The sequence below is a fragment of the Coffea eugenioides genome, chromosome 2 (genome assembly GCF_003713205.1).
Source record: "Coffea eugenioides isolate CCC68of chromosome 2, Ceug_1.0, whole genome shotgun sequence".
Classification (NCBI taxonomy): domain Eukaryota; kingdom Viridiplantae; phylum Streptophyta; class Magnoliopsida; order Gentianales; family Rubiaceae; genus Coffea; species Coffea eugenioides.
This window is the reverse complement of record NC_040036.1, coordinates 3,001,032-3,016,456: the sequence shown is the minus strand read 5'-3', so window position 1 is coordinate 3,016,456 and position 15,425 is coordinate 3,001,032. Positions and strand designations below refer to the sequence as shown.

The 15,425-nt window shown below is 38.6% G+C and overlaps 3 protein-coding genes across 9 annotated transcripts; 1 reads left to right on the top strand and 2 right to left on the bottom strand.

Moving 5' to 3' along the window:
• Positions 1-1,263: 1,263 nt before the first annotated feature.
• On the top strand, positions 1,264-7,479 carry LOC113760827 (probable transcriptional regulator SLK2). Of its 3 annotated transcripts, XM_027303563.1 has the most exons (11): positions 1,264-1,343; positions 2,027-2,963; positions 3,042-3,269; positions 3,466-3,597; positions 4,009-4,057; positions 4,695-4,909; positions 5,000-5,068; positions 5,565-5,665; positions 5,854-5,947; positions 6,036-6,105; positions 6,339-7,479. In XM_027303563.1, exons 2-11 carry the CDS (start codon positions 2,334-2,336, stop codon positions 7,202-7,204), a joined length of 2,454 nt encoding a protein of 817 aa, XP_027159364.1. In that variant the 5' UTR covers positions 1,264-1,343; positions 2,027-2,333; the 3' UTR covers positions 7,205-7,479. The 3 variants fall into 3 exon arrangements, with proteins under 3 accessions (XP_027159364.1, XP_027159362.1, XP_027159363.1); XM_027303561.1 differs by having other exon boundaries at positions 2,027-3,269; XM_027303562.1 differs by lacking the exon at positions 1,264-1,343 and having other exon boundaries at positions 1,436-3,269.
• Positions 7,480-8,473: 994 nt separating this feature from the next.
• Positions 8,474-9,341, bottom strand: LOC113763065. The gene is made up of 2 exons (XM_027306756.1): positions 9,323-9,341; positions 8,474-8,973 (listed from the first exon to the last, which is right to left on the bottom strand). Exons 1-2 carry the CDS (start codon positions 9,339-9,341, stop codon positions 8,474-8,476), a joined length of 519 nt encoding a protein of 172 aa, XP_027162557.1.
• Positions 9,342-9,412: 71 nt separating this feature from the next.
• Positions 9,413-13,491, bottom strand: LOC113763090 (F-box protein At4g00755-like). Of its 5 annotated transcripts, none has more exons than XM_027306794.1 (6): positions 13,425-13,491; positions 12,894-13,038; positions 11,601-12,014; positions 11,316-11,491; positions 10,974-11,092; positions 9,413-9,971 (listed from the first exon to the last, which is right to left on the bottom strand). In XM_027306794.1, exons 2-6 carry the CDS (start codon positions 13,018-13,020, stop codon positions 9,674-9,676), a joined length of 1,134 nt encoding a protein of 377 aa, XP_027162595.1. In that variant the 5' UTR covers positions 13,021-13,038; positions 13,425-13,491; the 3' UTR covers positions 9,413-9,673. The 5 variants fall into 5 exon arrangements, with proteins under 5 accessions (XP_027162595.1, XP_027162597.1, XP_027162596.1 ...); XM_027306796.1 differs by having other exon boundaries at positions 9,413-9,848; XM_027306795.1 differs by having other exon boundaries at positions 12,894-13,091; positions 13,425-13,486.
• Between the last annotated feature and the right edge of the window lie 1,934 nt (positions 13,492-15,425).

The following is a 15,425-nucleotide window of genomic DNA, read 5'->3' as shown; positions in this document are numbered from 1 at the left end:
CCCTTAGTGCAGTAAAGAATTAAAAACAAGAAAATTAATATGAAAAAGGAGAAAAAAAGATAAAGGGTAAATATTTGACCTCAGCTGCTCAGGATTAAATTATCCGCTGTATGGTGTTGTAATAGTAGGACGGCTTAATTTGTTAAAATCAGTTGACGACAGCCGCTTGATTTCAGCTGAAGCGTTATCATACCGGATGATTCTTAACATTCAGACCATAGTTATTAAACCCGGTCCGAAGAGGAACCCGGTGAAAGAGGTGGATCAATGGGTTACTGGTTCAACCAGTGGGTGAGTGGTCAAATCAGTGGGCCACTATGTATATTTAAATATTATATTTTATAATTTTTGATATAGTTAAAACTATAATAAACTATGTTATAGTAAATACTCAATTAGTCCAATTTATTATAGAATCATTAATTCTTATAAGAATTAACAAAACTTAAATTTAATTAGTAATGTACCAAACTTCAAATATAAAATTTTATCTAAGTGTAATTATCTAGTTTATTTACGAATTTTAGTGCAAAAGGTTATTAAGAATAATATTTTTTAAAAAAATGAATTGTGTAATATGTTATTTTTTAAATCCATTTCATAATTTATAGAATTTAGGGAATAATAAAATTTTATTAAAAGATTCCAAACAAATTTTGTTTTGAAGAAATAAAAAAAGAATAAAAATCTAATATATAATATAGAAGGAGTAAATAATCACCAAGTGAGCGATTGGGCTAGCAGTGAGTGCGCTCAACCTTTATATTTGAGGTCTAAAGGTCTAAGGTTCGAATCAGCATTGGAATATTTTCTAATCACTTTCATCCAAAAACAGGGTTTCTTTACAAAACCGTCCGGTTCAACCGCGTTGAAAAGTCAACGAATTTCTTGTACAAACGGTCCAATTACAAATTTAGTCCGGTCCGGATTGACTGGTTGAACCGCCGGGCCGGATCGGGTTTAATAACTATGATTCAGACCTACCCTGTAACTGTTAGGCTCCTCTGATAACCAACTAAAAAAAGGATTCACCAAATTTGATCTTGCCACGTCACGCTCCAAACCCGACGCCCTCGCGTCGCCACCGCGCTATCGACCACCGACTGCAGTATCCCATTCATTTAACCGACGCGTGTCTTGGACTCCACCGCCTATAGCCGGTTCAGTAGAGTTGTCCACCGCTGCAGCCGGTCACCTCCCTTTGCAATTCCCGCTAGGTATATAAACCTGATCCAAAACCCCCGTTTGCTTGCCTTTTTTTGGTTCCTCTTTCCGATTATTGAATCATCCATTTCCAACAACAAAAATCTCTCTCTCTCTCTCTCCTCTTTCTTTCTATCCAGGTTCGCAGTTCTTCATCTTTTTCCAGACCTATATATTTATTTTTAAGATCTTTTTCTTTTCCGGTATTCTTTTTTTTGGTTAAATCTACTGAGCTAATTTGAACTGTAAAGTTTGGGTTTCTATTACTTACTTTTCTTGTTGCAACGTTGTATTTTTTCCCCTTTTCTGAATGTTTTCGATCTTTGATTAAAGTTGCAATATGGGTTGTGATTCATGTTGAGATTACATTAAATTTTGACTATCTTCTGTGGTTTATGACTTAGCTTAGTAGTTTTTTGGGAGTAATCTTAAGTTTGAGGGGTTTTTGATTTGTTGGAGCTCTTAATCTTAAATTTTCTTTATTGATGTGTTTAACTTAAGTGAGTGAGTTAGTTGGTTGAGCAATTGCTTATCGTACAATCTTGATTGGAAGAGTACTGGCCTTGGGGTTTTTAAGATGCTGTTCTTCTCGGTTGTCTTATTCATGATTAGGGTTTTGTGGGTACAATTGGGGATTCTTTAAGTTCAAGTAAATCCCAAGATATGAGCTCAAGTAAGGCTATGGTTTCTCAAATACGAGTACTTGTGAATTTTACCGTGCGGTGGTGTCAAGTGATTTAGGCTAGTTTTTGAATTTTAGCTTATCTTTTACTTGCTTTGATGCTGATGTTTTATTGGTTTCTTTTTCTGTGCTTCTCTGTAGAACCCAGTCTAAATCTTTCCACAGGCGAGTAGGGTTGCATGATATTAGTGTAGATCTACCAATTTTTTGGACGTTTGTTAGTTCTGCGGCTGTAATTGACAAGTTGTAGATGCTGCAAGCTGTTGGTGAGGATTGATTGTAGTTGTACTTTTAGGGGATTCTTGTTTAGGGCTTTTTGCGAGATAAGTTCAGAGATCCCTCAAGCTGGGTGCGAGTGCATTGTTTTTCTTTTTAGAGCGCTAGTACTGCAGAAGGGCTGGCACTAGACAGCTATCTGGATCCCAGCCACCGTGCTTCGGTGCCTCCCATGGCACCTAACAGGGTGGCTGGTGGACTGGCACATTCCTCTTCCAGTTCTGGCATCTTTTTTCCTGGAGATGGTCAGTCCCAAGTTGTGGGTAATTCTAACTTGAGTTCGTCTTTTGGGAACTCATCGAGTACAATCCCGGGAAGTGCACGGGCCAATTTGGGTCCTGTATCTGGTGATGTTAGTAATACGGTCTTGAATAGCGTACCAAGCTCAGGTCCCAGTGTTGGGGCTAGCTCATTAGTCACTGATGCAAATTCGGGACTTTCAGGAGGTCCCCATCTCCAGAGAAGTGCAAGCATTAATACAGAGTCTTACATGAGGTTGCCTGCATCACCCATGTCTTTCTCATCCAATAATATTAGTATATCTGGCTCTTCAATTATGGATGGATCATCTGTGATGCAGCCAAGCTCAAATCAAGATCCGAATGCTCAACAACTACAGCAAAATCACCACCATCAAGGTGCTTCAAGTGCCACATCCTTACCAACACCACGGGTTGGGCAGGTTCAACTTCCTAATGGTTCACGGGTCCCAGGCTCATTAATCCAAGATCCTGGTTACATGTCTCAGTTGCAAAAGAAACCTCGATTGGACATTAAGCAGGAAGATATTCTCCAACAGCAGGTACTTCAGCAATTGCTGCATAGACAGGATTCTATGCATTTGCAGAACCCTAACCCTCAGTTGCAAGCTTTGATCCAGCAACAGAGATTAAGGCAGCAGCAGCAACAACTGCTACAGTCCATGCCACCAATTCAGCGAGCCCAGTTGCTGCAGCAACAGCAGCAGCAGCAACAGCAACTGCAGTTAAGACAACAGCTTCAACAACAGGGTGCAACACCTTCATCTGGGACAAAGCGACCCTATGATGGTGGTGTCTGCTCTCGTAGGCTGATGCAATATCTATACCACCAGCGTCAAAGACCTGCAGTGAGTATATCAGTGGTTTTCTTGCAAAATATTTCATGATGCTCCTTACTACATGGCTTTGTTGTCCTTCTTGATTCATAGATAATATAACTGCAATGTATGCTTTAAGGAATAAATAATGTATGAGTTTCATAAGAGTCTGGTCTGATTAGATTTTTGGCTTGGATTGTTATTCTATAACGTATTTATTTTGCAGGATAACAGCATTGCTTATTGGAGGAAGTTCGTTTCAGAATATTACTCTCCCCGTGCTAAAAAGAGGTGGTGCTTATCGCTATATGACAATGTTGGACACCATTCGCTAGGAGTATTTCCCCAGGCAGCCATGGTACTTAATTTACCTGTGTAACTTGCTTTTCTTTAACCATTCTGTGACTTGAGTTGTGTGTGAAAAAGATTATTGCAAATTTGTTTGTTCAAATTCCTTGTCAAAATATGCGGGTTGATCAGTAATGTTATGGTGCGCTTTTATATCTGGATTGCGATATCCTTGTGGATCTCATGGAACATATAATTATGTAAAGTTTAAGTGGATAGTACCCTTTCCCAACTGGAGTATGTAAATCATGATTCTTTAGGGATGTGAATTTTGTTCCTCATAATTGGTATTTGTTATTAAGGTCCTGCCGACTGCTCTCCTCTTCGAGGAAAAAGTTAAAACCAAAAAGGAAAAGCCAGAAAGTTACCTGTGGCATCCCTGATTATTATGCTAATTGTTTCCGTTTCTTCTATTTGTCAGGATGCATGGCAATGTGATATTTGTGGTTCAAAATCTGGAAGAGGTTTTGGTAAGTTTGGCAGGGAATCCCTTAGATATATCATTGACATTCCATCCTTGATATGCCTTTATATTTTCTTATTTTGGTTAAAAACTGCCCGCCTCCTCTCATCTGGCCAGTTAGGGGATAAAAAGGAATTGTCTAGACTACAGTTCTGGGGTATTAATATGTTAATTGATACCAGTACCTCAAGAATGTGAGCCTTGTACCTTTTTCTTTGGTGAATCAATTCTCTCTAATGTCTTCTGGCATGTCATATACTTGCCGTATGTGAGCTAGTAGAGGATAATTTGTATTGAATAGAAACATTCTAGTGGTATTGGGTGTTGAATACTACATCTGGAAACATTTCCCTTCCAACTGAGCCACACCCTTGGTTTTCCTTTCCCCAACTCCTCCTGCTTTGCAAGATAAATAGATAGGAACTGGCTTTAAACCAGTAACTCTACATATTATAGTTCGATCGTTATGTTACACATTTCAAATGACATTGATGTCACTTAATTGTGCATGGATGACGTGGAGTCACCAGTTTCTGTGTACAAAATATTGTGACATGAAGGCAGTTCTTTGGCTTCTAAACAAATACAAGTTTTACTTGTATGTTTTAACCGGTCTCTATGTTATGTGTGGTGGGTTTCAACAGAGGCAACTTTTGAAGTGCTTCCCAGACTTAACGAGATCAAATTTGGAAGTGGGGTCATCGATGAGCTGTTATTTTTGGATTTGCCGCGCGAATGTAGATTTTCTTCAGGAATAATGATGCTGGAGTATGTGAAGGCAGTTCAAGAAAGTGTATATGAGCAACTACGGGTGGTTCGTGAAGGTCAGCTTCGTATTATTTTCGCCCCTGATTTAAAGGTAATTAAGAAGTAAGTGTGTCTTTTGTCTTTTGATGTTATCTATCTTGTTTTTCTGTCCTGTTAAGATTTTCTTCCTTTTTGTTATCAGATATTGTCATGGGAATTTTGTGCACGACGTCATGAGGAGTTGCTTCCGCGTAGATTGGTTGCACCACAGGTATGTAGTTAAAGTATGAACAACTTGTTGATCAGTGACTGCAGGATTAAAGAGGTGACTTTTGTTGCTCAATGTCATCGCATTACGTAGTGCCATCTGATGATGTTGAGATTTCTTTTGCTGTTTCATGTTTGGTTATCAATGTTCTCTTTGTTTATTTTGTGAAGCTGCTCTTATACAGATTTTGCAGTCATAAGTAACACCATTTCTTGGCAAGTCATGATGGATTTTGCTCTGTGAAACATGTCTGGTCTTTTGAAAAAATAAGTTCACACTTTCAATATTGATTTAGGGCCCCTCTTTTAATTTCTAGTGTGGTTGCACTTTACTCTCTCTGACACTGGAGTTAAATGTAGATTGTGCAGCTATTGAACTTTCGTCTTTCCTTGTCAAGTTTTGTTGACTTTTGAGACTATAATCTGAGTCAACTTCAGAGCATGTAGCCTGATTTATATTCATCTCTGCATTCAATACATGAAGCATTTTTCTTTTGCAGGTTAATCAGTTACTACAGGTTGCACAAAAGTGCCAAAGCACAATCTCTGAAAGCGGAGGAGAGGGTGTCTGTCAGCAAGATCTACAGACTAACAGTAACATGTGGGTGAATTATGCTTAAAAATACAACTCTCATTTTGTACCTTGTGAATTGGCTGCTTAGAGAATTGTGGTCCCATGCTTATGGTCAATTTTTTGATGCTTGTCAACTTTGAACTTGTTTGTGAACTTATGAGCACTCTTAATGTTCCTTTAGTACTCAAATTGTGTTGGACTGTCATGTATTGTAGGGTTGTGACAGCTGGCCGTCAGCTTGCCAGAAGTTTTGAGTTGCAATCGCTTAATGATTTAGGATTCTCCAAGAGATATGTGCGATGCTTACAGGCATGTGTCAAGGTTTTATTGACAAGATTGGAAACCTTTATTCTTGCTTTCAGATTTCTTATGCTTATCTGTGTTTAACACGTGACAGATATCAGAGGTTGTCAATAGCATGAAAGACTTGATGGATTTTTGCAGAGAAAACAAAGTTGGGCCTATTGGTAATCATCTTCTTTTACCCTCTTATTCCCTTGCTGGCATTGGAAGTTTTTAATGTGTAAAGCTTCAAAGAGATTCTGTGGCTAAGGAGGGAAAGAATATTATGGATTGATGATTTTAATTTTTTTTGCCACGTCTGTTAGCTATTAACCCAATTTATTCAAGTACCTTAGCTTTTCTGTGATGCTGGATACGTTTTATCTATTTGGCAGTGATGTGCTATCTTTATTTGCAGAGGGCCTGAAAAACTTTCCCCGACAAGGCAATGCAGCCAAGCTTCAGGCACAAAAGGTTCAGGAAATGGATCAGCTGGGAGGTATTCAGAGTCTGCCAACTGATCGAAGTACAATGAATAAGCTAATGGCTCTGCATCCTGGATTAAACAACCAAATGGGCAATACTCAGCACATGGTGGGTAGAGGTGGTTTAAGTGGGTCAGCACAAGCCGCCCTTGCCCTGACAAATTACCAAAACTTGCTCATGAGACAGAACTCAATGAACTCAAGTCGTAGTTCATTGCATCAGGAAGCATCTTCTTCTTTGAGTAATTCTAATCAGAATCCGTCCTCAACATTTCAAGGGCCTTCAGGTGCAGTTCCAGGAACCTTGCAGAATCCACCAATTGGTGGGTTTTCAGGTTCCCATCTGCAACAGCCACCACTGCAGCAGCGTTTAGCCTTGCTGCAGCAAAATAATGCCGTGCAAGGTAGTCAGCCGTTACAACAGCACATGATGCAGCAACTGATGCAGGATAATAGTGGAATTCAGCAGCCTGTTGCGTGTCAGAGTCTTGGTGGGAGTGTGTCAAGAGATGGACTTGCATTTGGGAATAAAAGTTCTACAGGAAGCGTGACGACTGGAAATGGAACGAGTAATGTTATGGGACCTGCTCCAAGCAGAAGCAACAGTTTCAAAGTTGCTTCAAATAGTGAATCCTCTGCAGCTGGTGCAAGTAGTGGGTTCAACCAGAAATCTTCTGAGCTTCCACGTAGTCTTCATTTGTCAGAGGAAATGGTACCTGACATTCCACATGAGTTTGCGGAAAATGGATTTCTCAGCAGTGATCTTGATGATAACATGAATTTTGGTTGGAAGGCCTGACTAACATAATTTGTCTGATAAAATGTGCTTTTGTTTCATGAAAATATGGTTGTACAGGTGGTTTGTAGTCTGTTATTTGGACATTTACATTCTGAATCCAGTTAGGGACTTTGTGATCTTAAACAAGTATTCGAGTAGTTCTGTGGTCTTTTTACATGCCCCAGTTTCTGGTTTTTATGCTCAAATGTCGTCTTGCAAATGTAATCTATGGATAGAGACCAGACGACTTTTCACTGTTGAATTTATATAATATATTATTTACATGTTATATCCCTTTTCCAGGTGCCGTATATGATGCTGATTTTTCCCGCTTTGTTTCTTCTTTCTATTCGTGTTTTCACTGAAGAAAAATGAGTAAAAACAAGCGGAAATGTCTTGGAATGCATTTTATTAGTTCTTTGTCATGATTGGTCTGTCATGGGATAAGTTGTATCCTGTTGAAGAGGATGAATTGCAGTCCGTTCGTTGCACGATGTGGTTAATGCTTTTAGTGTTGAAACTTTGGTGGCAATTGAGGTTGAATAGCTCTTTTTGTCTGAGTTTTGTGCTTCAGAAGTACATTGGCCGTTTACAGCCGATGGAAGTTAATTGAATTGTGGTCCCTTTATTTGGAGACGGCGTATGGAAATTGGAGATGTTGCGTAATCCGGAATTAGATGGTGCTTGGAGGCTGGTTTATAATTGACTTTTGGTTCAATAGATAGATGGGTTATTGATTCTCCATTGGTAGAAGTTGGTGATGTTGGCAATCCTTCCCCTTTATTTTTGGCTGAATTTATACTTGTGGCAGGTTGGGATAGCCCACGGCTGTCTCAATTTATTCCTCAATATTTGGTCACTTTGATTGCCCAATTGCCTTGTGATTCTGATAAGACAAGGTCTGATGTTGTGGAGACTGTCGATAACAATAAAATTTTCTATTCCTTCAGCCTAGAAATTAGAGAGGCGAGGGAGGAATGTATCCAAGGTATGTAGGCTGGTTTGGGATCATAATCTTCCCTCCAGAATACCTTTTCTAAAGAATCTAAACTGGTGGCTGTTACATGGATTTGTTCCCACTGATGACGTTCTTCATGGCAGAGGATTTAATATGGTCTCTCGTTGTGCTTTGCTGTTCTTCCATGGACTTTTTTTTTTTTTTTTCCCCAAAACGATAACATATTCCATTTCCAGAAAACTAATTACACTGTTGGAGGAGCAACTGCTCTTACATCTTTTTTGGCTAAACTAGTAAGCCATATTGGAAAAGATTCCTTCCAACAAATTTCATCATACAGGCTTATGGCAAATTTTGCCAGCTTGTGAGACAGCATCTCTTTTAACAAATGAGAAGTAACATTCATCAAACTCTTGGCTTAACATCAGTATATCAGCTAATATAGTCCCCGTAATTGGGTCTTCATTATTCCTATCCTTGAGCTTATCAACCATCTGTTTACAATCAGATTGGATTTCCACTTTGTTCCAGCCCCTCTGCTTTGCCTTGATGACAGCTTTTCTGATAGCTAAGGCTTCCTCCACTGTTGGGTTTCCGTCTCTCCTTTCACCTCCTGCCCAAGCTCCAACCATCTCCCCATCCTCCCTTCTGGCCACCACCTCCGAGCCTATTCTCCTCTCCTTTTGCTCCAAAGCTGCATCAGAGTTTAACTTGATAACTCCCTGTGGGGGTGGATACCATCTACTCGATTCTGCCGCTTGTTTTTCCCCATTTACCTCTGTTTTGTCCTCTCCAACTCTCACTTCGTTATATTGAGCCCACTCACGTACAGCTTTATTTGCAGTAAATTATCACAGTTGCTAGGCTTTGAGAATATCTGTGTCTCTTCATTTTTTCGAATTCAGCGTCTACCAAAAAGAACAGTTCAAGTGGTTCGTTGGATGTCTTGTATGCAAGGCAGATTTGAGTTAAAACACTAACGCAAGTATCAAAGTCTCAGGAGAAGGGTTACTTTGGGATCATTCTCGGAAATTGATATTTGCTTTTTACAAGGAGTTTGGAGATAACCGTGCCCTGATTGCGGAGTTCAAGAGCTTTATGGCTCGGTCTATATCTAATGTGCTGACATGAGCTATTTATTGGTTGATACTGTCTCTAAGGTTCTGGTTTCTGTTGTTAACTCGTCTCGACAGTCGACATTCTAGTTGGCCTTTTTGCAACCTCCCAAAGAACTAGGAAAGGCAAAAATCAAGTGAAAAAAAGACAAAAGAGGAGGCAAATTTTGCAGCTTTCTTATTTGTTTTTAACCAGATGGATAGTTCATAATGTGGATCCGATAACAAGCTTCTCGTCTTCTTCATGGCAGAATGAAGCTCAAATCTTCAAAGTAAATTGTCTCTGGACTCTCCCTTGTGCCTCAGAGCTTACGGGAGAGGACTGTTACACATTCTATCTTGTGCTTCAGAGCTTACAGAAGGGCAGCAGGAACAGAGCAAAAGAAAACCAGAAAGCGTAGCAAGAAGCAGAAGCACTTAGTTATACTGGTCATCTGAATCGTCGTCCTCGCCGTCGTAGTCGTAGTCGTAGTCATTTACCATAATCCCTCTAGCACCAAGTAATGTGTTGAGGATCATGTGCTCCCAACCTCTTATACTTGCACTAAACCTGTGAATGCGAGGAGGACAGCTCGACTCACTCTGAGGAGATCTGTTGTTTGAACAAAGATGCTGTTCAGGATTGTGCCTCAACATGCATTTTCCAGATTGATCCAATATCTCAACATCAAATGCCGGTGTGGCTGGTCGCCCAACAACTTCAACATGAGAAACACTGACACGACCAAACAAATGAGATACTATATTAAAAGGAAAGCCACCATCCTGCTTTGCAGGGGTAGGGAGACCAAATTTTCCCTTTTCATTTTCTATGTTATCCTCCTACTTTTAAGGATTTGCCCCCTCATTCTTTCATCCAGAAAATAAATGAAAACCACGCAGAAATTACAACTGAGGCACTACTGCTATTACAAAAGGAAAACTGGATTGCATCTAAATTAATTATTAAAATAATAAAATTTACTTTTTATTATATGATTACCTTACTCACAAAGGCCAATGATATTGACACTCCAAAAAAAGCTCAAGGCACTCCATCCTTCCTTTTTGGTTAATGAAATGATGAAAAAAATTTAAATATTCTTTGAGACAAAATTGGCGCTCTATGGATGTATGAATTATTCTTTCTATTTTCTCTCTTCAATTTGTTAAATTTTCTCAATTCTTACATTAGCCCTAAATTGTTGTACTATTAATAATGGAGGAAATTCTTAATACTGATGATTCTATAAATACTGTGTAAGTATGAATTATTTACTAGTTCTTGAGTAAAGTATTAGCCATTGTGGTCTATTGCTTTTGGATTTGTTCATCATTCTTTAGGTGAGCTTTACAAGTTTAACTAATGTTATAGTTTTTTTTTTCTTTAAAAATAAGCATGAAGACTATGTAGTCAAAAGTATAGCTGACTTACTATGCCTTGTGGCTAATTTTGGCATTTAGATTGCTAGAAAATCTAGATTATAGGTGTTTATGTCACTTTCAGCAACAATCAGCAAGGATGGAGCGCCTAGGGTATTTTTGGAGTGCTAACATCATTTGCCTTTCACAAAACATGTTTTCATTACTTCGTGCAGGCAAACGAGTAATGAGATGAATGCTAGCAACAACATAACAATTTTCATAACATGCAACATCAAGTACTTCATGCCAATGTTTGAAGTAGGTACGTAAAACAAAACACCAGCGAGAAAAATCATAATTAAGTAGGACTCACCGTATGTAATACAAACTATCTATTTCTTGTTTCTTCACCCTACCCAATAGCTGGACTTGCAGAATCCCTCCGATGCAGAGAACAGGTTCTGGCAGCATGAACTTTTGCAAACAATTCTCCTATAACGCAGTTAATTAGTAATACTGAATCTGGACCATGATAAAAGATTGAAATTCTAATTAATGATTGCAGCTTATAGTTGAACAAGCCTTTGGCAGACAACCCAAATTGGTTAGGTGATATGATATCTCATTCCCTTGTACAGCCCCTTTTGGACAAAAGGATAACAAAAGTTGTTCCTTGAGCAGTACGAAAGAATGAAAAGAAGCACGTGAAACTCACATGAGCCATCGGAAATTCTGGTGAAACGTACGTCCACACAAATTTTTCATGAGAAGATTCTTGAGCAGCTGAAGACACGTCTCCCTCCTTTTGTGCTTCCATACCAGCAATAGAATGCCCCATCAAAAATCTTACAGCCTTCGCTGAATATATGGGGGAACCAAACTGAAAGTACGCTGATAATGCAAATCAAGTTTTTCTACCGGTAAAGAGACAGGTTTTAAACAAGAAGTCACCGTCACCCCCCTCCCCCCCAAACAAAAATGAAATGTCTTATAAAATAACCTTGAAATGGTTGAATATGGATTTCAGTAATCACACAGAGTTTGGCCCTCAATTTATACGTTAATGTTTCAGAGACTGCAGAATCAATTTCACCCTTGCTCGACCAGTAAGAAGCTCTCTGACCAATCCTGTCACTTGGTTCCAGGGTATTCTGAATGCTTTCATCTGCGTAATTATCAGTGCTTGAAGCACCAAGTGCCTCAGACAAGCAATCTTTTCTTGGGAAGGAGGCAAGACCTTGAGCCAAAAATGCATATACTTTATGGTCCCGTTTCAGACATGCCCATTCAATAGGCTCATTGGTCCTGGATTCCACAGGTTCGATCATGTTGCTAATTTCAATAGCACGACTAAGAGTGGACATCTCAGGGAACATCTTTAAACAGAGTTTCTTGCATATTCCATTCACAATCACTGCATAAGGTTAAAAGCCCTTAAAAGAAACAGAAATAAAAGTACGGACAGCTGTGAAGCACCTCAATTTCTTTAGTTTGATCGAACACAGAAAAGGTTGACAGACAAGTCCTCAAATTCTTTTATTTTTTTCCCCCACCATAAGGCACAGATTGCCGCCCTGCACATAAACTTCTTTACTTTGATCACACAGAGAGAAGAGTTGACAGACAAGTGCTCAAACTCTTTCTTTTCCCTGATTAAGGCACACATTACTCAGTAACTTGTACAAAAGTGAAGCATATCAAAAGTATTGAGCAACACGGGAACCATATTTAATTGTACTTGCAAAATGCTAATATCCAATTATCTTTTTGGCACAGTTCTTTGTTTCTCACCATTTACATACATGGTTATCATTGTCTGCTGCTTCTCAAAGACAATGATAGATGTAAACTAGTGTTTACCTTCAGCAATATTCAGAAAATAAGCAATGTCAACGTCTAGTTAAAATCCTATAACTAGCATTTCAGCAAGTACCGCATTGACTAGACATTCAGTACCAATATTCCGAGAGACACTTGTAAAGAAGGCACCACTGACTGGAAATACAATGACGAACAGTAGCTTAAACGTATATTATAAGGACTCCTCGTCTAGAAAACTTCAATTAAGAGTGCTGTTCTGTTTCATTCGTGCATAATCCAGCAGAGCCCAAACTGGGATATGCGCAGTCAATAAAATAACATAGCAACCATCAATTAGTTCTTCCACAATTAAGCAGATGACAAATAACCACCCCGAGAACAACCCAAATCACAGAGAAACGAGGAATTAAAACCAGTAGATTGATAAAACATGGACACAGAAGCAATGCCTAAGCTGAGTGGGAAAGCTCACTGAATTGGCGCCAAGAACTGGAGACAGCACTAACACGAACAAGATCAGAAGGGTCCTCCAAAAACATGAGGATTTTTACGGACAAATCAGCACCAAGCCACTCTATAAAGTCATTACTTACTTCCATCTTCCTTGGCTGCTACAACTAAAACCCAGTTTCCAGATTTTACAGTTAGCAACAATTGCAGCCTCCTATCCCTTTAAAAAAATATTAATCATAAAAAACAATGCAAGAATCAAGACAGAAGAGAGCAGAACATACTAGATATCAAATGATACGATACAACAACAATCCAATAAAAGCAAGTAGAAAAAAGCTTCTTTCTTTCCATTTTCCTCTCTTTTTGGGTACAAAACCCATCTTTTCCTACTGACTAAGCAGACTTGCGATGCAAAAGTTAAAAGTTCAGTACTTCTTCAAACCAACAGCCCCAGCTGTCGCCGAGTAAGATGAACACTTTTAGCCAACAGAAAGACGTTGGAAATTATTTTTAAGAGCAAGTAAAAGAAATACAGAAATACAGAACCTACCAAAGGGATCATCAAAACAAAATCTGTATCGGCAGCGAGAGTGGTTCATGAACTGGTTGGTGGAAACCCAAGAAGAAGCAGAAAGAGGACGTGAGGCCCAGCAATTATATATAGGGATAATTTCAGAAACCTCCCTGAGATTTTTAACTATTTCACTTAGCTCCATCAAAGGTTTTAAAATTATACTTACTTCCCCTAATTTAACACTTTTAGTAACCAAACAATAAATGTAGGGCAAAGAATTAATGAATAATCTAAAATGCTCTTATCTTATACTCCCTCCGTCCCAATAAGTTTGTCACTTTTGGGGAATTGTGTTTTTTATCAACAGTGGTCAAAGAGTGAAGGAATTGTGTTTGCTTTCCGTTTCTATCCTTCATTTATTGGTGGGAAAATATGTAACTTTAAAACCATTTGAATATTTGAAGGTACATGTGGGGCCAATATATTATCTTTTGTGCCTAAATCAAAGAGAAAGTGGGACCCACAACATTATTTTAAGATTTCTTGTGCAAGTGCATGAAGGGTAAAAATTGGAATGTGTTACAAAATTATTAGCCAAATTTGGTAAGATGACATAATTTTGGGACAGACCAAAAAGGAAAGTATGACAGTTTTAATGGGACGGAGGGAGTAAAGTTTAATTTATTCCTCTAAATAATAATTGTAAAGTAATTTGGAGCAGTTAGTTATAAAGGAATGAGTATCAAATTTTTCATGCCAATATTTTTGTAGTTTGATAATCAATTATAACAATAAATCTATCACTATAACAGTCTACTTTCCATAGTGTTTAATTGGAGATATAGATTTTTCTTAAAATAAAGAAGAAAATGTTATCTTGATTTTTTAAGAGCAAATTGCGCGAAATGTCACTAAACTATTGCAATGTGCTCCTTTTGGTTACTAAACTTTTTTATTAGTCAAAAATGTCATCGAACTCATAAATTTGTACTAAACTATTTGTACTCATTTAGGGGCAATTTATTATGACTAATGATCATTCCAAGTGGAGAATTATGACTAATGATCATCATTTCCCATGCACTACTTCATAATTTTTTTTTTTACTCTTTTTGACATTTGTGAACTTTGACGTTGATGTTTTCTCCTACACATGCATATTTTTATCAAATTTATGCAAATGGAAACCTTTTTTTTTTTTTTGTGGAATCACATATCTTTTCCTTTCACTTCTTAGAAATTTTCAATCTTTGCTAGGCACAATTAGTTCATTCACAATTTTGTCTCACTATTTCTATCATTTCATGCATGGCTTCAAAATTCATTTGTCTTTTTGCTTGTCAGTGTCCATAGTCTTTGGCAATGACATTAGCTATAATGATTTTCTAAAGGACAACTATTAAAAAAATGATTTGCTATTGTTGACCTTGGTCGATCAATCCTTGGTTTTGATGATTAACAAACCAAAATGTAGATTTGGGCTAATGTTTTTATGTGAGCAAATTGTTAGAACAGATTCTTGTGGCACAAAAGAAGAAGCAAAAACAGGGCACTCATGTGGGACGTCCGAAAGAATCTGTCGGACGTCCTAAAGGATGAAGAACATCAAGAAGGAAACTCTGTCGGACGCTCGTGAGGAAGCATCGGACGTCCGGAAGGATCGGACGCACGCCTCGGACGCACATCGACCGCATCGGACGTCCGAGAAATTTCGCAAAGATTTGATGATTCTTTGACGACGTTCGGACGCAGGGTTCGGACGTCCGACAGGTGGTTTGGACGCAGGGTTCGGACGTTCGACAGGTGGTTCGGACGTCCGACAGGCCAACGGCTAGTTTTGACAGCATTTAATATTTGACCGTTGGAGAGCCTTTTGGAGCCATTTCTCACCTTCTATAAACACCCCAAAGCACAAGAAGACAGAAGACTTTTGCCAACACAAAATACAAGCTTACAAGTGAGATTTTTGAATAGAAAGATTCTTTGTTGGTTGTATAAGGGGTTGGAAAAGTTGGGTTGTGAGGTTGCTGAAGTGAA